The 25,464-nt window shown below is 38.9% G+C and overlaps 1 protein-coding gene across 11 annotated transcripts in view; it reads right to left on the bottom strand.

Moving 5' to 3' along the window:
- Positions 1–25,464, bottom strand: part of ARMC2 (armadillo repeat containing 2) — a 78,531-nt gene that overhangs the window by 6,719 nt on the left and 46,348 nt on the right. For 8 of the 11 annotated variants that reach the window (XM_068937974.1, XM_068937976.1, XM_068937978.1 and 5 more), the window contains exons 11-17: positions 23,021–23,166; positions 20,728–20,827; positions 8,766–9,087; positions 7,087–7,209; positions 5,027–5,140; positions 3,483–3,615; positions 1,010–1,167 (exon numbers count right to left, since the gene is read on the bottom strand). In XM_068937974.1, the coding sequence (XP_068794075.1) occupies positions 1,010–1,167; positions 3,483–3,615; positions 5,027–5,140; positions 7,087–7,209; positions 8,766–9,087; positions 20,728–20,827; positions 23,021–23,166 (1,096 nt within the window). The remainder of the gene's footprint in view (positions 1–1,009; positions 1,168–3,482; positions 3,616–5,026; positions 5,141–7,086; positions 7,210–8,765; positions 9,088–20,727; positions 20,828–23,020; positions 23,167–25,464) is intronic. The other 3 variants (XM_068937982.1, XM_068937983.1, XR_011140160.1) reach the window with 2 other exon arrangements.

The following is a 25,464-nucleotide window of genomic DNA, read 5'->3' as shown; positions in this document are numbered from 1 at the left end:
TTGCAGCATGTTAAACAGGACACTAATGATCTTAAAATGTTGAGTATTATCACAAAACCACCCACTTTTTTAACTGTCCAAACAAAGCACAAAACAGACTAGGGGGACTTTCACTTTCTGACTAACATGCAGTCTTCCCCACAACAAGCATAAATCTTTGGTAAATTTTCAATTAAAAACAAAGTAAAATCAGTTAAGGCTTGCTTCAATTTCATTTAAATTTTAAAGTTCTTTTTTTTTAAAAAAGGTAATTGCAAATGACATATCCAAAGTAAAATCAGAGCCAAAGCAGTGCTCATAAACTAGAGCAGGAAGATTAAATATAGCGACTATGGAACTATTACCTTTGGATTTTACAGAGTGTAATCGCTGTGTAACATAAATGTGCAGATGAAAAGAGTCAACTGGGTGAGTAAAGCACAGCCCTAACACTCACTTGCAGGCACCTTCCAACCTGTATTTTTACCCTCCTCGTCTTCAGGGAGAAGATGTGAAATTTTAAGGATATCCTTGCACACGGGGAGACCGTGGTGAGAGAAGAAGGGCAGCCAGCCACAGGACCCTTATCACCTGCAGCCAGCTCTGCACCATGTGGCCTCCAGCTGAGGGGAATCGCCACACTCCCAGGCTGCCTGTTTTGCGCAGTAACCAGCGGCATCAAAGCAGAGCTGCTGCTTCTGTAAACCCCTGCAATTACTTTTGAGGCCAGCAGGGCCCACATCCAGTGAAAAGTATGGTTTGCATCGAAAGTCTACAGGGTAGTTGGCTCAAGCATGCAAAGAGGCAGCTGGTGGAAAGCGTTACTGGCATGCTAAGGGGACAAACTGGAGCAGGAGTGACAGCAGCCAATTCCACCTTGGCAATCTGTAAAACCTGAGGCAACATGCTGAATGGCCATAATATCTGCTGGCCAACCCCTTTAAGCCGCGCTTCCACCCAAACAGTACTGCTTGATTTTCTCCTTCAATTTCTCTTACTAAGAAAAAGACACTACGGTTGTAAATCTCACCCAAGAGTGATGTGAGCAGCTCTAGAAGTGTGTTGGTATCTTCTCCAAAGCATGAGGCTGCACTTGTGATGTTTTCACTGTAGTTCCACAGCGTTTTGCATATCAGACAAGCCAGCTGCCAGTCTGCTGGCCCAAAGTCTTGTAAACAGTCAACCAACCTGTCAAAATCAAACAAAAAACAGTGTTTTGCTCAATGCTCTTGAGCCCTTCAAAACCAAGGCAGCCTAGAAACGAGTACAGGTTCCATGAATGGTTCCAGAAAAATCTACATTAATAAACTTAAGATACTTCTCTTTTCCTCGGGAACTTTCCCTCTTTCATTTAGTCTAGCTCCCTGAGGATGTGAACATGCCTTTTGTCTATATACGCATATATGCCTGCCTGCCCACCTCCAATAACTTTTGAACCCAACTGACCAATTTCAGTCATCGTTTCATTTCATCATCGTTTCATTTAACCATCTCAAAAATATTTTAAAAACATAAAGTAAAAACGTAAAAGTTTAGTATCTCAAATATAATAAATTCCAACAAATGTCATGACAATCTGTGACTGGCCCTAATCTGTAGTACCACTAGAAGAGAAACTGCAGCATGAACCAAACCTTATCAGGCACTAAGAGTCCACCCAGGAATGAGATGATATGAATTAAGAAAAGGTTTCAGTCAGAACTTCCAGCTTATTAACATATCAGAGAATGTAACCAGAAGACATAAATCCAAAAGAAAACAGATGTTATCGCTATTTCCACGACTCAGAGAATTGCATGTTACATTCACTGAAGTCTCACCCATTCTGCAGATCTTGTCCCTTCTTTCGTTGTAATCCTTCAACCTGCGTTCCCAATTGATTCCTCTCAAAAGTGCCAGTTTTATTAAGGACTATTAATTCTTAACCTTTCTCCCAATGTGTCACTTCCTTGCAGACACCAAATGCAGTCTACTGATATCATAAACAGGACTCTGAAATTAAATGCCTGCACCAACTTACATAAAGTGTTCACATAACCAAACAGCAGTATTTACAAGTCCTGGGACAGCAGGACTGAACGTTATTCTTCACCTGCTGTCCCTCATGATCTCTCCAATAGTAATCCTTTGACTGCTGTTCTCTTTCTCACTGCGTGACCCCCACGTTCTCTCCCTTCCCTAATTTACTGGGAGATTTATCAATCTGGGATTTATTAATCTGGGATGATTAATCAAGGGAACACAGCATACCTATTACATTCAGGTATGGTTCAAAAATATCAGTAATTGAAAGGCAACCAAAAAGAGGCCAATTGCCTCTTCTCTCCTCTCTGAAGGCAGTAACTGTTGAAGGCTGGCAAGAGAGAAAAGAGCTTACCCTAATTTTTTGACGTTTAATTCTCTGATGAGACTAACTCTATGTTTTATCGGGGCCACTACATATTTGTACAATAACCTCATTTCTAAATATCCACAGAGCTGGTTTTGCACAGTCAGGATGACCCCCTTAACAGTCACTTCCATATTCTGCAGATTTTTTTCATATTGTTGCTATTTTTCCTTCCCTCCACAAAAATTTTCAGAAAGCACACAGAAAATCCTGTGTTACAGAAATTTCTCACATTTATTTTTCAATTAGCCTGCAATTTATTTTTGTTTTTCAACTTTCAAATTTTGCAAAATAAACAGAACATGGGAAGGAAAGACATACTAACTAAACATGTATACACACACTATGCCCTGTTTACACTGCATAAAAGAAGTAATTGTATGGTGTATGAACCTGAAAGCATTTCAAAGTTAGGCACATTGTTTCATAAACATGGGTTGTATCAACAACTTTACAAGCATCAGAATAAGATCTTTTATGTTGCTCCAATTAAACTGGATCCGCTATTAACTGAACATCAAAGCCACAAGCGTTGTATCCACAGCAGTTTTTCAAGATCTAATACCACTTATGATATAAGTGCTTTAGAGGAGATCCAGAAGCTATTCTGTGCTGAACATGGCCACAACACATAGTTCTCCCAGCAGTACTCTTGGATAGCTACAACTTAGTAGTCACAAAAATTGCAAGAGATCATACAAGGTAAAAGAGTTCCTGAAGTAATCTTCATGCTTGCAACATGCACACTAATGGCGTCTATTAACTGCAGATTTCGCCCTCATAGGATCCAGTTAAGTTAAGCATACATAGGCAGCTACTGCAAAGTCACGTCTTAGTTACTGTGTTGTACGGTACTCTCCTCTGCTGTATGCATCACAGGGATCTTTGGGAGCGTATTCCATGGTTTTTGGTGATGCAGTAGATCAAACACTCTATAATGCTTTCCCCAAAAAATGATGGAAGAATATGAAGCTCTCTTGAAGAATATTATGCATATTTATTCAGTATGTATCCCTTTTACAAGTTATTGGCCCCAGAGGGACAGAATCTGCCTGAAATCCCTAGTCCACACTTCTGGAACTTGTGTTTTTTGTAAATGTATTCAGGGACTTACTTCCTAATTCCTCCCTCTTCTTTCAGGAGAGCTCGTTTATTCTTATCTACAGTGATATTGAGCAGAACTCCACAGGCAGAAAAGCAGACATCTTGATTCTTGGCATCAAGTAAAGCAATCATGAACTTGTAAACTGGATTGTAAGGAAGGAAACAAAGTTACTGAGAAGATGGACTTATGATACAAGTGGCATTACAACACACTAATTGAACATGTATACATAGAAAGTAGTCAAATGTGTTTCACTGAATCAGGATACACTACCCAAAAACTTAACGTGGCAGCCTATTGCTGTGAAGTTGCCAGAATAGGCACAGGAGACAGTACCAGCCATTACACCATGCTGAACACCAGTTTCTTCAGTTCAAAAACGACAACGTTCTAACTAGCCATAAAAACACACCAAGGTAATATGAAGATTCAGTTAGAAGAGATAATATGACCAAACTGGATTAAAGCTTATTTCTCCAAAGTATCACTCTCCCTTCAAGAGCACATTCAGCAGAAGCTGTGTGGATTTAGCACTTGGCATTCACCAAGCTGTCTTAGACTGCGTCAAGTCCAGCAGGACTGTTGCAGCCCGAGACTCCTGCAAGACACAGGCAAGAAGCAAATGGTTCCAGACTTGCTGCATGTTGCAGCGCTTGCTGGACTCTGAAGTCCATACGGAGTGGAAGACAGCCCCAGCAATGGAGTCAGTCTTTCCTAGCAGAGAGGCAGCCTCTCGGCTCTTTCTGAGCTCAGCGCTCCAACAGCATGGCCTCTCCAAGTTGGAAAATTCTACCCTCCAACTGAGACAGCTCATTAGCAACCAGCTACCCAGTATCAGTTCTTCCACTGCTTATAGAGGCCCTTCTCCTCCAAAAGCAGCGATACATCTGCCCTTGAAAGAAGGGGTTATATATTCTGGCATATCACCTCACTTTGAGCACCAACAGACAGATGCAAAAAACTTATAGTAAACTGATGTTTAAACAAACTTTTATAACACACTACTTCTAGACAGCAAGGAGCTGCCATGTTACCCAAAGCTCTTCAGACACTAAAAGGAAAAGCACTTGAAAAGGCTCGTAAACTACTTTACCCAGAGGCAAATAGGAGGTACATTTGCTGAGGTAGTCAAACGTCTTAAAAGCATGTTACAAAGTACTATAAACTATCAAAATGAGAATCAAAAACTTGTAATTATGAACCTAAATGAGAGTTAAGTTGGATTTTCATTTCATTTCAAATCACTACTTATCTGTAGGACTTGAGGAATAGACAGAGTGAATGGAAATTTAAAAATTATTATTTTGAGGAAAAATAGTTCTTTGTAGCATTTGCCTTCATAAAGGCATTTTTCCTACTCCAATTATTTCCATTTTAATGAAACTGAAAAAAAATGTGTTTATAATGACTGCTATTTGATTCTAAGATTTGCATCATTTACAATGAGGTAAGATTGTTCTTGTCCTTCAACTGTGACAGCTGATTACTAATCTTTTTTTTTAGAACTATGGACATTGAAAAACTGCATTCCTACAAATGCAAAAGTAACTCACTCTTTTTCTGTATGATGAAGTCACATATCTCATGATACTGGGAAAGATTGCCAAAGACTCTTACAGCCTCCACAACTCCATCCATACTGTTGCTCATTAACAGCTTTAAAAGAACTATTGGTTTGTAGAGAAATGAAATAAAAACAATTACTTTTACATCACAGACACATGCTTGGCTTTTTTATCAATAAATATCAGAATGGAAGCAGCAACAAATAAATGTAATAAATGTGAACAGTCATCTCTCTGGTTGCAGTGAAGGAGGCGAACAGATGGTAGAACAACAGCTAAATTGTGTGAGGCTTTGAAGATGAAACATAGAGCTCCGAGGAGAAGGCTAAAAGAGAAGGAACTGTTGAGGAGTTATGAAGATAGCCTAAGCACAGTTTTGTAATAATGGACAACACTTTTGCTATACAGTTTTGAGTAGGCTCATGTGAAAATCCAGGAAGATAAAGAAGAAAAAATATGCTGTAGTGTATGAGAGAAGTGATTAGACCCTCAACAGAGGGCTTTATGGTAGGAAGTCTCCTTAAACTCAAACAATTTGCTGACATTAGTCCTACTTTCTCCTAGGGCCGCTGTAACAGGCAAATACATTTTCTCTGAAGAGCTACTTAATATTGCTCCTGGTCTGAAGCATTTGCTTGCTTGCTGCTTTGTTGCTCAGCAGTTTCACATACCAGTAGCATGTAACTTCACCAGAAACAAAGACTTCAGCACTCCCTAGGAAGGGGAACCATCATGTAAGTTTTTGTGCATGGCAAGGGAGTGATATGGAAATCATGTTTCCCAGTCTTCTGTGATGAAGAAGGGAACGACTGAAATCAATCCATCATGTAAATGACTCGAACAGTGAACCCTTAATCCTTCCACCACAGAGAAGAAAGAGGAGGAAAAAAAATAAAAATAAAAAAAAATAAAAATAAAAGAGAGAGAAAAGACATGGCCTTCATTCCCATCATTTCCTTCTTTGAATGCTGCGATACCGAACATGCTTTGAATTGTCTTGAAGAGACATGTGAAATGATTATTTTTTTGTCTTTGAGATCCACCCACTTGCAAGTATTCTCAAAATGCAGGAAGAAACCTGATGGTTTTTCGTCAAAAGGTTTTCTTGATCTTCCTCTAGTTCAGATAGAGGAAAGCTGATGGGACTGACACCACACACTAACAATAAAAATAGGAGAAGGAGAGTGGAAGGGAGAGGAGTAAGGCATTGTCTATGATAAAGTAAGTTTTTCATACTTCTCCAACTGGCATTAAGAGGTAGCTGGCTTATGGGGAATAAAATGACTCATGACACAACAGCAGAACTGTTACCTAGCAAGGAAGTAAGTAACATCAAGCAGTCAGGGCACTAGGTTGAGAGACAGAATATTTTTTCCTATTCCTCACTTGTGCCTGCTGAGCAAACCTCAGCCTCTCTCTCTCTCCCCCACATCTCATCTAGTTAGAGAGTAAGGCATTCAAGGCAGAAGCTCTCTATCTTTTATATAACACTAACACAATGGAACCAGAACTCAGATGCAGCTCCTACACATCACTAAAATGTGATTATTATCCTTATTGACAGGTGGGAGGGACTCACACCATTCCTACACTGGCAAAGGATTTCTAAGCCAGAAATAAATATGTTGCAGATATAAATCTGAGTTGGAGGTCTAGAAGGTAGTAAGAAGATTAAAAAAAAAAATCTTACCATACATGAAGTAGCTCAGATTAGATGTAAAAAGCAACATGATTACTTTGGTTCAGGCATATGGATTTTGAACAAGCCTAGCAAAAGCTGCTATGCAGAAAACAACATGGTAAATCACTTGGGGGGAGGAAAAAGAAGAATTTTGGTCAACCATCCAAATATTTCCACACAAGTCACAGAATTATGGTGCAAAAGAATTCGAAATTGCTATGGGAAGAATTTATGAAACTTTTATTCCTGCACTACAATACCATAAAATACTATCAGTGTCTTTAATTTCTGTAGTGTCAAAGTCCACCACACATAACTTCCACTTTCAAAAAATCTAGACAAAAGGTACTGACTTAAAAGTCCTTACTTTCCGCAATATGTAGCTTCTTGTCTTCAACTGCAGAACTCCTTACTCGGTAGTAGGATAAATTGTTGATTGCTGCTGCAGCATTGATAACCAGCTCCTCACAGTCAGCAACTGACTTGTATTCTGATATTGAAAAAAATATATATGTATAGGTATATGACATCAGTCAAACTTAGAAAGGTATTACAACTCATAGGTCACATGATTGCGGAACTAGGACAGCTACACACTTCCCAATCTGCCAGACCCATAAAGGGTTAAAGCTGTGGTAACATGGCCGCTGCTTCAATCAACTGGACCAGTACTCTTAAAATTCAAAAATTCAATCTCATTCAAACTTCTCTCATGGACTCTCAAACTTTCCCTTCTGGATAAAGTCGCTGAAAAGAACTGAAAAGAGTCGGTGTGCACGAACAGGCCTGTGCTATCAGACTGCTGACAGAGAAAGATACCAGAGACTATTACACTGAGATGTCAGATTCTATGACACATTTAAAAAAAAAAAAAATCCCACCACTTTAACAATATTTGAAACATTCTCTCTCTTAAGAGTTCCTGACAGAAGGAATGTTAATCAACGTCAAATTTCCTGGTACACTGGTAAGTCTAAAAATTGGTTATACTGACTCATCTGGTTCAGGATGCCTCAGAAACCAAGGGTGAAGGAATTAAAAGAGAGGTTTAGTTCATAGGGAGAGAGAATATTTTGTGAGAAACAAATTGAAACGGTGCTCAGGAAGAAGGGAGGGGGCCGGAGACAAGATGTGAGGCTCACAAGCCCTTAAAAAAAGATTAAGATCCTTCTCACCTGGGAAACTCTCAAAGGGTATAAGAAAGAATCTATGCACTTGGCTGTCTGTATCTGGAATCCCACAGGCCTGGTGGGTAACACAGCTAAGCTAGCACACAAGTAGGTTGATTATTTTTACATAATATTTAATGTTCTCATCATATACTAAAAAATACCGAGTTCTGTGAAAGTTATCTCACCACTGCTGAAGTCAGTTACTGGGAGAAGACTCCCCAGCCCTAGCCTACAATTAAATTTATAAAGGGAACAGAGAGTGGTAAGGAACTGCAGTCCTAAACCCCAGGTTGGAGGGAAAGTGATAATACCTCCCACCCAAAAAGAGATGAAGGTTGCAAACCTCAAAAAAAAAAAAAAAAAAAAAAAGACAGGAAGTTTTTGGTGGAGGCTAAAAGTAATAGGTGAAAGTGGAAGAAAAAAAAAAAACTCAATTCAGAATAGTCACAAAAACTGCAAACCTTAAAAACAGAAAACCCATTACATTTATATAGCATTTGATAAGAACAGATGCCTCTTATAATATGAACTCTCAGAGCGAGACATATTTAAAATAAAATTCTAGTTTGCTTATCCTTAATGACCAAATCTGCAAATCTTACCACTGAATGAAACGCTTTCACAGCCTCTTTCCCCTAGACACTGAAAAGTCAGTACTGAAGAAGCAATGCTTCCACTGTCTCGGACAGGCTTTCTACATAGTGCAGTTTATGAGGATCAGCAGACTGACTTTGTTTTAGCAAACCATTGGTTTACCTAACAGGACCAATTTGGTTACGGCTCACTCTAAGTAAGAAGGTTAAGTGAAATCTTGAATGGATATCTTTCCATATAGACTGAACAAACATAACGCACACCATGCAGGTTTTATTACCTAGTACCATAACAAGTAATTCCACAACATGATTAGCAGCTGCCAGAGCTGCTCCTACGCTGGGATGAACTGAGAGATTGGCCAGCACTCTTATCAGCTTTATAAGAACATCTTCTGCTTCTGAAGGATGTTTTTGGTTTTTGTTTTCTTCTGCTCCTCTTTCATGGTTCCATTTTTTTGCATTCAAATCAAGTTCACAGTAGGTTTCGAATAATGACATCAGTGTGCTAACGCTTCCTTTTTCTTTAAAAAATTGTTCGCGAGCCTGGTTACTCTTTGCTGTTAAATTCCCAAGAATGAAGACAATACGGACAACCAAATCCTGCAATAAAATAAATAAATCATATTACAAGGGAAACAATTAGAAGCTATTAGCTGCTTAAGAAGAAGGTATTTCATTTGCTTTACAATTCAGTTAACAGGTCCAAAATACCTGAAGGAATGCTAAATAAGGCAACTAGGAAAAAAGTATGTTATTTTTCATAACCCAGCTTAGAGAAGAAATGAAAAACAGTTGACAGATAGGCCTAGCACAGCACTGCAGTAATTACTAATGAGATGTTTAGTATAGGTAATCTATTTTTATCAAGTCCACAGTAATCTTTATATAACTAGAACAATCATATGAGCCAGAGCTTACTAATCTTTCAAGCAAGCAAATGCCAGCTGTGACGGCCATAGACCACTTTCCCCTTTTCTCTAGGCCATATTAGTCTTCAAAAGGTTTTGAGCAATCTTAAGTGTTGAAATTCATTAAATCTGTTGCCTGCTATAGAAGATAAACTACTTCACCTTGATTTGTTACTGTTAAATCTGTGTTAGCTCTTACTTATCTCCTTCTTAAGTCCAATTGCTTATAGATAGCCGAAGTATGCGTTCTGGATTTTCAACAGAAACTTCATCTAAATTGACTGGTGTATTATTCCCCCATTCCTCCCCTTTCTCCTTTTTCTAGGGAGGTGACATACAACCATGCCATCATACACGGCTTCTCAAAAACTCCAGAGACATTACCCCTTTTAGCCCTTTTATAAGTACCAAAGAGTAAATTTGATCAGGCCTAGCTGTGCTGAAGATGCTTAAGCGTACTCTAGTTCATTCTTTAGCGATAAAAGAACTCAGGCTGCAATAGGGGTTAGTCATTTGATCATACTCAAGCCTTTCAGAAAAAGGAGGAAAAAAGGCATTCCGCTCTTCAATATTCACAGTATCATCTGTCAATAATTTTCAACCTCTTCTGAAAACTGCAGCAGTTATTTCCTTATTGTCTTCTTACTATTAATATACCATAGACACTTCTTCTCTTCCTTTTCAAGTCCCTTTCTAGTTGCATCTCATTTTGTGCTCTGTTTTTTCTGCTTTTGATTTTACATCTTCTTGCAACTCTTTTATTCTTATTGGAAAATGAGACCTGCTTTCTAATTTTATGTTATCTCGAGATTGCATGATTTAACCAAGCTGATCTCTTGAAGCACTCTTATTCCTGCCCTTTAGTGGAATATAGCACTATATCTCTCATTGTTTCACTTTGGACATACTGAGATAGAACAGTTTTTTGGCAACAGAAGCTGATCTTACTTGAACTGGCCTTCAATAACATCCCCATCTTTTTCTTACTCACCTGTATGGAAGGAAAAAAAACAAATCTGAAAGTCTGAAGTAATCCCAGTATAAACAGAATAACATATTTCCCTCCTTGTCACTGGCATCAGAACCTACTCATTTCCAAAGAGAAAAGTCCATAGGTTTTATCTTAACAGTACAAGTAAAGTAACACTGTTTTTTCAAATACGGCACAAAAGTCTCTCCTTAGCTGCTAAACTGCTGTACTTGCACATAACTCAGCATTTTGGTAAACAATTTACATGGTATCTTTCTTCAAATACAACAATAACGTACACAGTTAGTCTAATCCTACATGGTATTAATAACATAAATTAACCAGGCACAGTCCAACTTGTTAAAGTATACATATTAATACTGAAGGTAACCAGTGAATCCCTCTGTACTTTCATACATGACTTCACCAATAAATCTCAGGTGTCAAGCCTCTGCCACAAGACACTGGTAGCAACATCCACTTAAGGTCCAGAAGATGAATGCTATTCCTGAATTAGTGAAGCAGGCGGTCTCCTAAGACAGGAATAGGTTCTCTCATCCATATATTTAACACAATTGCTCTGTAGGACCCATTTCTTTTCTTTTCTTTTCTTTTTTTTTTTTAACGAGGCATCATTATTTTTGCTTGCATCTAAATGCCATCAAGACAAATTTTTTATGAACGTTCCTACTGACTAACCACTAAGAGCTTCCACCTTTGCTGGCGCAATCCCCAATTCACAAGGGCTGTAAGAATGTGAAACAAACAACTGATGAATCAGAAGAGAGAACTGAAAAAAGCAGGCAGTCTAGTCTGACTCGTTTATATTGACTTTCTAATTTTGGTCAAAACAATATCAGCCCAGCAACAGCTCTACCCAATCAGAAGACAGACAAACAGGTACTGTACAGCAATCAACTGATATTTTGAGAAGTGTGAGCTCAACTGTTCTTTCCACCTACAGGCTATCAAAATAAACTTATAAAATACAGCTTCTTTTTAGCTAAGCACATCCGGTTTTAATAGCGTATTGCCAAAACTTCATTACCTTCCAGTGACAGTTTAACTAGAGTCAAAGAAAAAAGGAGATACAGCTTCTTCTGAGCAGTAGAGTGCTCTACGGTTCTTTTTTGGCTAAATTTTTTTAAAATGTTCATTTGGTAAGCACTGCAAGAGTAAGAAACACCAACTTAGAATTGCTGTGTAAAGAAATATATGTAAAGATGAATGGCATTTTGAAACCGCTTGCAAGACTAAACCTGTACAAGGCCCATGGGCCTTCCTCCATGTAAAGAAAATATTGTATAATGATCTCATTTATTACACTATCTGCAAATATTTGGAGAATTTACTAAGAAATCGTATATGGAATCTCAAGACATTCCTGCACATGTGCACTCCGCACACGTACAGAAAAATTATATATTGGTTATTTATTATTAACTATATAAATTAATATAGTATGTAGGTTTTAATACGTATGGCACTAAAGACAAATAAGCACTAGAGACAGGAATTACACTCTGTTCTTTCACCTTCCTATACAGAAGCATTCATGTGAGACACGCTGTCCCACAGAGTGCACCCAAACGTGATTGAAAAGATCTCTGTGAGACCAGACAGCTTCACTTACATAAACAACTTCCAAGAAACATGTCAAGAGCAGCTCCAGAAGGAGAACTGATTTTTTTTTCTTTTCTTCCAATCTGTCCAGAAAATATTTTGTTTTTAAAGGGGGTAATGACACCACATATTCTGTCAACTCTTAAAGTCTTAATTTTCTGACAACCAGAGCCATAGAGATATGATCACTGGTTTGAAAGATTTCTTTGCTTAGCTAATTCTAAAAACCTATTCTTTGCACTGCGCAAGTAGCAAAGGTATTTAATGTGCTTGCTGAGTCACAGAACAGCAATTTATCTTAGCAATTAAAATTTGCCCTTTTCTGTAAATCATGATGAGCACAGCTACAAGTATTACAGGTTTATTTATCAGAAAGAAAGTAAAGCCAACTACCTAGGTAATTTTTAACTAAAACAATATAAGGGAGGGAGGGAAGTCCATTCTAAAGTTTGTGCACGTATAGCCAACTATCTATTTTTAGCCTGTTTGGTACCTGTATCTGTCTTTGGTGGGAAGAGGAAGTACGAAAACAAAAATTCACATTGAATCTCTAGCTGTAAACGAAATGTGCTTTCCATGTTACACAAACTTAACAGAGGCTGTAATAACCCTACCAGCTGCCCAGCAGGATGAATTGTTTCTAGGCCTCACTTGGATCAAATTTACACTTAATTTTCAAACGCGTCTTTCTGCTTTGCTACACACCCTTGGAAAGGAAAGATGAGACCTCCTTTGCAGGGTCTGATAACCCACTTACAGGACAAAATAACAGCAGTTGCACCATCTTCTTCCAACTACAGCAAAAATTCAACCTGAAGCGACATCCTGACTCTGAAAATTCCAGGTCAAACCCAGAAATAATAACTGATCCCAAATGAAATGTTGGGGGGGGGGGGAGGGAAGAAACAAAGAAGGAAAGAAACAAAAAAGGGGGGGGGGGAAGTGAGGAAATAGGGGAGAGGGAACAACCTGAAAGTATCACAAGCAAATGAAAAAAACCTTCAAGCTTTTAGGGGACCAAGAAAACGTTGGATGTTCCTGACTGAGGGACCTGTAGTAAGGAGCAGAGAGAAAAAGCTTTGCCACAGTGATAGCAAAGAGTACTTTGTAAATAAAGAAAGAACTCCGCACAAATATTAATGCATTTGAGGATAAGGAGAGGCCATTAGAATAACCTCGTTCTACTTCTGTGCAACACAGGTCACAGGGTCCTAACCAGTAATTCCTCCATTAGGTATACTTTTCAGAAAAGGGTACATTTTTACTTAATGTGTGTTAGCAATTAAGAACTCATGTCCTTAGGTTAGTCAACACCTGGGGATCTGGGAAAGATAGCAAAGAAAAGCAAGCACCTTGTCAAGAGAACAACGTTTAGTGAAAAGCAGTGCATACACTCTACTGAAAAACATTTCAAGAATTCACAAGCTGAAAAAAATTGAAAACTATATCCTCCATGGCATTGCTCCGATGATTGCTGATCTCTCTGGTTACACTGTCTACTCTTATTTCTGGTTCGAATCTGTAGAGCTTCAGGCACTACTTTGTTTTGTTTTCTCCTCAGATTAAAAGATGGTCTACTATCAAAAATCTCTTCCTAACATGGATTCTATTAATAGGTGACTTGCTCATGGTCTGATCTTCATCTTTGCTAAATTAATTGGCTTAACCTTGTTTTCAGAGGAATTCTAATCATGGCTTTTCAGAGCCATCCAGAACATCTTTTGTAGAATATGAATACCAGAGCAAGGTAAAATATTTTAATAACAGTGTCAGTAACACAAAGTAGTATGCCCTTCTTATTTTTCTTATAAGATATTCTAATGCTTACCTATCTAGTAATTACACTTACTCTCTTGTATCTTCTAGTACGCTAGAACAGCAGGTTTTATATGATATCCGCCAAAGGCTGCACAACTACCAACTCTGGAGTTCTACATTCCCCTGATCGTTTTACGTTCAGTGCATACATTTTGCATTTTCCTTACTTCAGACAAAAAAAAAAAAAAAGAAAAAAGAAAAAAAGAAAAATCACAACCAGAATATTAGGAAGATGAAATATACTGTCAGTTAGGCATGCTGTCAGAAATCATACTGCAGGGAAAGGGTGACCTGTGGTTATTTAGATTAATCAGCAGGGAAATCCTTTCCAGCTGTGAGTTTATTTATCTTAAGATGGATATGCTAAGATGAGTACTCATTTTCTTCTTGAGAAAGTGTTAATTCAGGATAGAATGACTGATCAGCTACAAATATGCATGCGCACACAAAACCCAGGAGAAAAATCTCATGTTTTGGTTCTTTAACAGCCAGCTACCATATCCCTTTCATTGCTTTTTAATTGCCAAGGCACTATGATACTGGGGACATATTGTTAGGCTAGAAGGAAGAGAAAAAGAAAATATATATTTGTAAATGTAGGAAAAAGCAAACATATAATCTAGAAAAATCCTTTGTAGGGTTAGCTTGACAAGCATCTCTTTCAGCAGAAATGCTGGCACAAGCAGCACTCACTCTCCTTTCCATTAACTGTTGGGTTCCCAACGCATGTTGTTTCTTCAGTATTTGAGAAAGAGAATGTATTAATTTGTATTATTTGTATGGCTGTTCAACAAACAAGACTGGGCAATGAAGCAGGTCATCATAACCCAGCAAAGAGCAGGCGTTTTTTTTTTTTGGTTTTAAGGTTAATGGAATCCAGGTCAGTTTTGTGACCTGGACCACACAAACGTGGCCATGCTGTCCTCAGCCCAAATGAGGAGATAGCAAAGGGATGAAAAGTGAGCAAGAGAAGCACAAAAAACACTTAGGCCATCACTGCTAAGCACTTCTTTAGAGACAACCTATGAATGCAGACACACAAGCACTACAAAAAATTAGGAAAAATATATTTTTTCTAAATTTAAAAACAAATCTTCATTATCTCATAAGACTACGATGCCACCGAGCAGAGTGCCAATAACACGCACAGAGCATTCAAGAGGCAAACACCTAAATCTGATCTAAACATAGCTGCAGCATTAGACTCTACTGTTAAGAGCCTGCGGCTGCTTCCCAAAGTTATTAAGTGACGTATGCTATATGACTGACTGACTGAAATGGACAGATACCAGGTTCCTGGCAGCTCATCACACAATTCTCCAAAAGTCAGCCAGAAAAACAGCCAGGAAAGCCAGTCACTGCATGCAGATAAGCCTTCACCTAATAAATAAAGCCAAGGACAAAGCAGAGGCATTCTCTGCACTTACGAGCCCCACTTCGTTCTCCCCCACTGCAGCAATCCTAAGAGCAAAAGGACAATCAACAGCCTAAAAAGAGAGTCTTTCTCAGAGGAAGAAAAGAAGAAGCCTCACAAGAAGAAATCTGCTTGCTCACAGAAGACTGAACTGAGTTGGGACCTGCTACCTGGTAGCTGCATTTGGAATGGAAGCTGGACAGATCCAGGGACAGCAGCCCAGTAAATGGCGACATCTCCTTAAAGCGGATGACAGAGCAACTTCAGTCTGTTCTTCAATTAATAGAGTACATTTTTATTTATTTATTTTACAAACATTGTTAAATCAAACACGTAAAGCAGCATGCAAATTATAATTGTATATTAGTGTAGTTCTACTAGCTGATGCAAGAGATGCAAAACTAACAAATCTTTTCAAACACAGCAGGAGCAGGCAGTCTGTCAACATCTGCAGGACTAACTGATCATCAGGAAAAAACAGGAGCACTGAGAGAAGAAAATATCATTGCAGAGAAGCTAAATGAGTCGTTTGCATTGATTCACGTTCAGTGTGAAAGAGAGCAGGACGATTATAGCCTTTCTCTGGGGAAGGCTCATCAGAGGGTCTCTCCAAAATTGAAGTGATCATAAACAATTTTAAGGAACAAACTGACAAAAAACAAACACTAACAAATCATCAGGATCAGATGATAATCTCTCAAGAGTTCTAAAAGAACTCATTAATTAAACAGCTTAATAACAGTGATGTGCAATCCCTCACTTGAAACTGCGTTGATGCCTGAGGATTGTAATGGTAACAACAATGACATCTATTATAAGTAAAGGATGCAAGGGAGATTGAAGCCTGATGTCTGTACCAGATAAATTAGAAGAAATCATTAAAAAGAACAAGCAACAACAAACACAACAACACAATTAGCGGACACCTAGATAAATGCAATCTACTTTAAGACTCTTGTAAAGGAAGATCTTGATCTTACCAAATTCTTGAGAGTTCTTTTAAGGGATCAACAAGCATGTGCATAAAGAAGATCCAGTTGATACAATCTACGTGGATTTCTAGGAGACTTTAACAAAGTCATCCATCAAAATTTTAATGAAACTAACCAGTCATGCCATAAGGGGGAATGTCCTGGTACAGGAAATGATTAGAAGACAGAAAACAGTAAATTATTAGTTCCTGCAATGGAGGAAGATGACCAGTGGAGCTCCACAGGGTTCTGGTGCTGGAATCTCTCCTGTTTAACATGTTCATAAACAACCTAGAAAAGTGGGTGAGCAGTGGTATAGGAATTTGACACTAAGATATTCAAAGTAGTAAAGATGATTGATGACTGAAGAACAGAAAAAGGACGTGTAGTAACTGGTAATAAAATGGTAGATGAAATTTAAATGCAGATAAACACAAAACGAGAAGATACAGAACAGTCCTACCTCCACATGTAAAATTACAGCTTGAATCAACTGTAACAATTCTGGAGAGGGATCTTGGGGTTAGTGATAGACTCTTCATGGGGGTTCCATGAGAGGCTAGCTTAATGCTCACAGGAGAGCAAAAAAGCAAATCCAATTTTGGGAATTACTGTGAAACAGAGAAACATATGCAAATATACAACCTAAGGTATAACCACATCTTAAGTGTCGTATGCAGGTCTTGTCCCCTCATCTCAAAAAAAGATACACGATGCAGGGTTGTAAAATGTTCAGAGAAGAGCAGCAAGGATGCATAACGGTATGGAATAGCCTCCACATCAGAGACAACTAAGTAAACAAGGGCTTAAGTAAGCAAGGACTCTTCAGCCTGGAGAAGACACAAGGAGAACTGATAAAGTTTTAGAAAGTCAGGAGTGGTGTGGAATGAGTGACTAGGGATCAACTATTCAACAACTTTTTCAATACAAGAACCAGAGGGTATCAAATAAATCTAGTAGAGGCTAAATTCAAAACAAGCAAAAGGAAACTATTTGTGCAATGCATAGTTGCCATGGGAACTCCTTGCCAATGGATGCTAAGGATGTTAAAAGTTTGTATGGGGTACAGCGCAGACTGGAGGAGTTTGTGGAAGAGAAGTCCACTGAGGTTTATTCTGTACATGGGGAACCACATCTGGCTGAGGAAGACTTCAAACTGAAAATAGCTGGAGCTTTGGAAAGTACACATGATGAGTATCACATAAGCTTGCCCTGTTTTTGCTCTGCTCTAGGCATCTGATTTTTCCCACTTGTTGAGGGAAGGATGGACAAGCCTCTGGAGGGACCCAACATGATTATTCTTTTGTTTGATAGGCAAGTGCTGCATTCAGTGACTCAGATGCTTTAAAAAAAGTTTTCTAATCAAACTCTACTTAGGCTACACTGAACTATAAAGGAACTCTGTGGCTATACAACAGGCACAAGATTTCATCTATGCAAATATTAGTATCACACCCTGTGTTCGTGCACATTAAGATTGAAAATAGCCTCTTAACCGTACACTGATAAAAGATTACATGGATTCTGGTAGGGCCCCAAAAGTCCACCTAAACTCAGACAGTGCACGACTGACTGATAGAAGGTACTGCCCTATTTATGCAATCTTCCTGTTCCAAAAGGAAGCTCCTTGTGCACAATCCTAACCACAGTCGGAGAAAGTCACGCTTTATATAACTTACCTGAAAAGCTTAGAAGATGATGATCTGGAAGGAGAAGCAGCAGTTTGTTCACAGACTTCTGGAGATGGGCAAAACAGACTACGAAGCTGACTAGGCGCAGAAGCAAACAAAGCTCACCCTGCAGGACAGAGGTTCCACAAGAACTCTTCTGACAGCTTTTGTGTCACCTGGCAACCAGCAAGGACTTTTTTGTTCCCCCACGCAAGTAAGCTCCAAAACCAAGTACGAGTAAAGCTGCACTGAACATGTACTCCAGATGCTTAGAAAAGTGCTGTGAATTCCTCAGTTCTACCTTGCGGATCCAGCTGTTCCAATCCTGTATACTCCTTACCTAAGAGTATGGAACACGAACTTAAGGCCTTGCCAACTCCGTTTCCCCCAAAATATTTCTCACCGAACTGATTTACTGCTCTCCCATTCCTTCTACTCCTCTACCCCAGAGATAAAATGAGTCGAGAAAAAAAAGAAAAGATTTGAGGCTGCAATGTGCTGAAAGGAACAGAGACTAGCTGGATGGCAGCTGTGGAATTCACTGTTTGGTGTGGGAGCAAGTCATTAATCACATTTCCAGTCCTAGTTTCACAATATTTAATGCTTATTTTTATAATCACACTTTTGAAAGCAATTGATAAAGTCTGAATGCTGGTTTTCTTTTTTGCATTTCCCAGTACGCTTTTAGCTCTCACAATTGCCAATTAAAAAAGTAACAAAAACAGATCCCGTGACCTTTGTGATCTGAAAATTCAGAAAATACACACACATCTTTACATATTGGTTTTTAGTTTTATGGATTTTGAATGCTTTGAGTTAACAATACTGATTTATCTTCTGCTGCTGCCTCTTTCGCCAACAGACAACTTCATTCACACTGCTGCTACTTGCTTTCTGTTCAACAGATATAAACTCATTCTATAACTCACTAGCTGTCAGCATAAGAGAGGAAAAGAAAAAAAAAAAAAGATTAGTAGTGCCAACCTCAGGAAAAACATGCAATCCTCACAGCTCAAGTGTTTATTGCATTGTGCAGAAAAAAAATGGTGCACTGCATTACACACGTCCTTCTTCCCGCTTTTGCAGGGCTTCAGTAAGCTGACAACCAACAGTTGCATGTGTGTTTAAAAATGACAGTAAGAAAAAAAATATTCTGAAAACACTGCGTATATAATCATCACAAAATAATAACTTAATACAAATTATTTCCTTGTTAGTTAATATTTTGATACAACAGAGGCAGTATCTAACACAAAAAGCAATGCTAATCTAGTAAATAGAGAGATATTCTAGAACGATTCAATAAAGACGACAAAAGAGAAGCAGATTTCTCAACAGTTACCTCTCAGTAAACAATTGGAACTTACATGTGAGCCTAGAATTCCTTATGGCACAAGTCTATTATGTCAAGAGCCTAGAAAAGTTCCCCTTAAAATTACAGATGAAGATTGAGAGAAAGATGTTACTCAATTTAAGCTCCATTATTTCCAGTCCTGTCATCTGTTCTTTCATGTTTAGCTTGTATACAATGCTCACAAAGAAAAATACCCATGAATCTAGTAAAATTTCACGCATTTGATATTTCTCAGATTATTTCCATAACATTCTACTAAAGTGTTTTTGAAGCCTATACAGTGCAAGAGCAGCTTGAAACCAGGAATGCTCAGGTATGCCACAGAAAAGTTCATCAACAGACATTTAGGAAAAACAGAAATAATGTAATCTTTCTCCCTCTTTCATGTGCACTATCACATAAAACAAGGAGGCCGGTAAACAGGAAAGGGAGAAAACATTGTTATATTTGACGAGAAAAGGGAGATAGATTGTCCAGCTCAGCTGATATTATCATCATTAACTGATTTTAAAAATAGCAGCACAAAAGACCTCCTTCTAACAATTCGCCAGGAACTGCTAATCCTCGGATAAAGTGTGTAGGCTAACTAGATGTCCTTAAACCAGTTTAGATGCTGAAGCAGCTAAGGAAGTTCCCTACTTTTAAGGATAATCTTAGTAAGATTTAACTTTCTATTAACTTTGTTCCACTTCTGAACACCAGTGCTTTACACAAAAATTATTTTCTTCTTAGCTTTATTGCTAAGTAAAATTTGAGTAATTTGCCATACACAGGGTATTCCACTCTTGCCGATGCAGCAATCTTTAAAACTGTGAACCTGGACCAAACTCCCAAAGCCTGGTGCTCCGCTATGCATAGGAAAGATACAGCAACAGTCAGTACAGAAGCACTAGACCCTCGAAAGTCCTAAGAAAGTTGCTAGCAAGTATACTCTTGTAATTTTAGCTAGCAATTTGAGGCATGTTGTCAAACTCACACTTATTTCTAGGTGCATGTTCCAAATGCAGTATCCTAGACACACGGTTTCCTTTGGCAGAAGACATCATATATTTCTCAGGTATTTGCTGAAGCCACCACATTGCAGTTTATCAAGGAATAAATTTTCCCCTCCTTTCAAACTGCTTAGCTCTGAAAATATTTATACTTCTTTTGCAATGGGATAGGGCAGGCGAAATCCCCATGATTTTCTACCATTAAATATTCAAATAAAGTCTTTACTTTTAAAAGTGCATTTTTAAAACTAAGGAAAACAATTAAGTACCCAGAGGACTGTTTCAATACATGTGAAGATAGACAAGTTAATCGACTGTCTGTTCTCTGTATTGCTTTGAGTTTTTAAATCAAAATGATTTCATTTCAATTATTTACTACTTAGAAATGCTATCAACCATTAAAAAATTTTATTTGGGTAAATGTGCATAGAAGTAGGTCACTGAAAACAGGCTTATCCCCAATAATACACAGACACATCAGAGGATTAATACATAAAAATCAAGAGATGAAAAAACTGACCTGCTTCCTCTGGTGTTTGTTTAGCAGGGCTAAAAATAAGACGAAACATCTGGAACAGTCTGCCAAAGCTGCACAGAAGTCATTGTAGGAAGAAAGTTTGCTATAAAGGTACAAAAATAAAGTATAAATGAATGTGAGCTTTTTTTCTCTCCTCAGAGCCATATTTTCTAACAAATGAAATGAATGCAAATATTTTGTCCTCTACTAGAGGCATAGAGCTATAAGAGTATAACGTAAGTCTAGCTATCCTTAAGTCAGTGATTTACAGCAAGAAGTGAACATAAGGAGCTTCCCAACCTACTTGCCGTATGGGCACTGCATGCTAACTCTAGCACATCTTAGCGTTAAACACAATACCCATAATTTTACGATGACATGAGAAGTCAGACTGGAGAGGAACAAAAGGTCTCATTGCTAATGCATGTCTAGGACAGCCCAATGATAGTACTAACAGAACACATCTCTCATCAGCAAATATGGAGAATACGGCTTCTGGCAGTCATGACATTATCTCTCCATTTTACCTAATGCTGCTGCTGCTGCAGTTCGACATAGCACACCTTTACCGTTACAAAAAAATGGGAAAGGATATGCTTTGATCATACCAGAAATATTGCAATAACAGACTGAACTAGATAACCTTTTACTTCCCATGTAGTTAAAACCAGCAAATATCTGCGTTGATGTCTAGTTACAACAGATTATAACAACAGATACAAATAATCTGAATAGATTTGAATATCTTCTCTACAAGGAAGCTTCCTAGAAGTTACTTGCTGAGAGGAAAGAGTAATCATTCTATATTACTAGAAGATAGACCAACATTCAAATCTCTGTTCCATACTGCATAGCACAAATTCTTTTTTTTTCCTGCAACTGCAATTTCCAAGAAGCCAATTAAATTGATTTTATGGCAAACTTGTATCCTCAGAGCACAGAGTTGACCAAACTTTAAAAAATCTGAAGCAGCAGGAAACTAAGTAAGACAAATCACTTTTGCTGCACATTGAATTCTAGATCAAATAAATGTCCTTCTGAGAACTGCAGCATAAGTATTAGTTACCTATAATTAAACTATTACCTAACTAGCCACCTAGCCACACCTTTTATGGCATTTTACCAAGTAAAAGAAACATTCTCTCCTCAGAAGAAGTAAATACGCTTAAACCGCTGTGATCTATGACAGAATTTGACTTATATATAGGAACAAAATTAGAGACACAGCTGTGGACATGCTGGCATGGATTTGGGGAAGCAATTTGCATGTACTCCAGTTTTACTAGGAGTAAACTGCAATGGACCAGATTTTGCCTGTTTTTAACTGTGGAGAGGAGGGCAAGACAGACTCTTAAGTAGCTGCTCTTCAAAGCACAACTCAAGCTCACCTGGCAAAGAGAATGCGTTCGATAATTTGGAGTGGCTGAACAGGAAAAAAAGTCAATAGCAGTATGACTTGTTAATAAATGTGGAGCCATAGGGCAACATGACCCACAACGGTAACAAACTAGCAATAGAAAATACTTTACCCAGAGCAGTATTCCTAGCTTGTGCTTACAACCCAACTTCTCCTGAAATTACTAAAAGTTTATTTCAGATTCTACAAAATCCTCAAATTGTTTGCAAGTCCATTTACCCATGGGCACTGCAAGCTTTCCTATTTAGAGGCTATGCAGGGTACAAAGGATCCTTCTGGGTGATTCACTCACATGAATCTCCCTCAAAAAGGCACATCTTGGGAGACAGCCATTGAGGTGCTCACATAACTAGATTGTTCCAGCGCTTTCTGCACATTCAAGTCCCAATCCCACAGATAACTCTCCCCAAACTTTCTGTGACAGCACAAAACAATGAACACACTTCAGTGTTCGCATGAACTTGAATCGCATTCACATGAATCACATTTTCTCTCTCATGTATTTTATTCTTTATCATAGTCCCCAATATGACCTTAAGCTTGTATAATTTTTCTCACTGATTTCTTAAAAATATGGTCTAAAAATAAGATTAATAAATAAGTAATAATTTATACAGCTTTAAAATATAAGAAATGGTATTTTAAAAATCTCAGTCTAAATCTGTGGGATCATACAGCTGCAATAAAATAATTCTATCAGTATTAATAAAGATACAGTTATCACACAAAATCATTAAAAACTATACAGGGCTTTACAAAAAGAGTTTAATGAAAGTAAATCTTTTCCAGTTTTAGTACTCCGCCCTCTCTGAAGTCACTTGAAACAATGACACTGACTTGATTGCATGGAGAAGTAGAGAGAATTGCGTTTATACCTACCTGAATATCCTGACAATATAGGTGCATACGTCTGTATCATTCATACGCTGCTCTAGCGCCACACAGAGCTCGGAGACTGCGCTATTGCAAATGAGCTGGCATCTCGCCTGAGGTAAATCAGCCAGGTTTCGCAAAGTAGCTGTCAGCTGCATATAGAATATTTAAACATTAATAAATTATACCTGCTTACTACCGAATCCACACTGTTTTGAAAATTTAATAAAGCCAAAGATCTAATTTGTAACATCCAAGACCGTTTGAATGTTTTGTTAACATTCTGCACATACGTACCTAGCAGTGAAATGGTAACAGTAAACGTGTAAGTAACAGAATTATGTATAAAAAAATAATTGTCTGAAAATGAAAGACTGATACTGGTCTTTGCCTGCATGTAACTTTGTCCTTTGAGGAAAACATTATCCTGCACAAGTTTTAAATTTTTGCATGCATTCCAATTGAAACTTAAGTGAAATACTGTGAATAGTTAAAGTAATTTTTTGCATAATGTCCGATTTTGCAAATCTATATTTGAGTCTTGCAAATTAACAGAGACATCCAATATATTTTGATAATAAGTTATAGCTGGAGTTGCAAACCAAGAGAAATTGTTATAAAAAGACAGTATAGTTTATTTTCATTGACTGAAAAATTTAGAAGTCAATCAAGATCAGGAGAAATCTGGTATTCAAACAGCATAAAAATGAAACAGCCTCAGTCCTCCAGTTTATTTTGCAGAAAGGAAGATATTTGTCACTCCAGTCTTCAAAGAGGGCAAGGAGGAGGAGCCAGGAAACTACAGGCCTGTCAGCCTCCCCTCCATCCCTGGCAAGGGGATGGAACAGCTCCTCCTGGAGGTCCTCACTAAGCATCTGGAGGACAAGAAGGTGATCAGGAGTAGTCAGCATGGATTCACCAAAGGGAAATCATGCTTGACCAACCTGATAGCCTTCTCTGATGGAATGACTGGCTGGATACATGAGGGGAGAGCAGTGGATGTTGTCCGCCTGGACTTCAGCAAGGCTTTTGACACTGTCTCCCATCACATCCTCCTAGGTAAGCTCAGGAAGTGCGGGCTGCATGAACGGACAGTGAGGTGGATTGAGAACTGGCTGGATGGCAGGGCTCAGAGGGCTGTAGTCAGTGGTGAAAGCCTAGTTGGAGGCCTATAGCTAGCGGTGTCCCCCATGCGTCAATACTGGATCCACTATTGCTTAACTTATTCATCAGTGACCTGGATGAACGGACAGAGTGCACCCTCAGCAAGTCTGCTCAGGATACTAAACTGACAGGAGTGGCTGATACCCCACAGGGCTGTGCTGCCATGCAGAGGGACCTGGACGGGCTGGAGAGTTGGGCAGAGAGGACCCTCATCAAGTTCAACACAGGCAAGTGCGGGGTCCTGCACCTAGGGAAGAATAACCCCACGCACCAGTACAGGCTGGGGGTTGACCTGCTGGAAAGCAGCTCTGCAGAAAAGGACCTGGGGGTCCTGGTGGGCAGCAAGTTCACCATGAGCCAGCAACGTGCCCTTGTGGCCAAGAAGGTCAATGGTACCCTGGGCTGCATTAGGAACAGCGTTGCCAGCAGGTCGAGGGAGGTGATCCTCCTCCTCTACTCAGCCCTGGTGAGGCCACACCTGGAGCGCTGGGTCCAGTTCTGGGCTCCCCAATACAAGAGAGACATGGCGCTGCTGGAGCGAGTCCAGCGGAGGGCTGCTAAGATCATGAAAGAACTGGAGCATCTCTCCTATGAAGGAAAGCTGAGAGCACTGGGCCTGTTCAGCCTGCAGAAGAGAAGACTGAGAGGCAATCTCATCAATGTGTATAAGTATCTGAAGGGGGGGTGTCGAGGCTGGGGGCCAGACTCTTCTCCGTGGTGCCCAGCGACAGCACAGGAGGCAATGGGCTCAAACTGCAACACAGGCAGTTCCCTCTGAACGTGAGGAAAAACTTCTTTTCTGTGAGGGTGACAGAGCACTGGCACAGGCTGCCCAGAGAGCTGGTGGAGTCTCCTTCTCTGGAGATATTCAAAACCCGCCTGGAGGCGATCCTGGGCAACCTGCTTTAGACGACCCTGCTTGAGCAGGGGGGTTGGACTAGATGATCTTCAGAGATCCCTTCCAACCTCAACCATTCTGTGATTCTGTGATTTTCAGAAGATACTGTTCTATTTCAAGGAATTTAAAGCATAAAACATTCTACCACTTGTAGACAGGCAAAATGAACAACCATCTATTGCACACTCTGGGAATCTTTTTCTCTTGCAAGGTAAGAGTATTTAAATACCTAGGTCAGACAGGCAATGACACATAAATTAGTTGCTGATCTAAACCAGAAACTTACTCTAAAATTAAAGTGAGGTCATTTAATCTAAAGTGAATGCACAGAATCTTCAATTTTTCCTTATTCTGAGAAGAAAGTATTAATATTCAATACACACTGGAA

Source organism: Struthio camelus, chromosome 3 (genome assembly GCF_040807025.1).
Source record: "Struthio camelus isolate bStrCam1 chromosome 3, bStrCam1.hap1, whole genome shotgun sequence".
Taxonomy (NCBI): Eukaryota; Metazoa; Chordata; class Aves; order Struthioniformes; family Struthionidae; genus Struthio; species Struthio camelus.
Note: the sequence above shows the minus strand (reverse complement) of the source record. Positions and strands in the feature narration are given on the sequence as shown.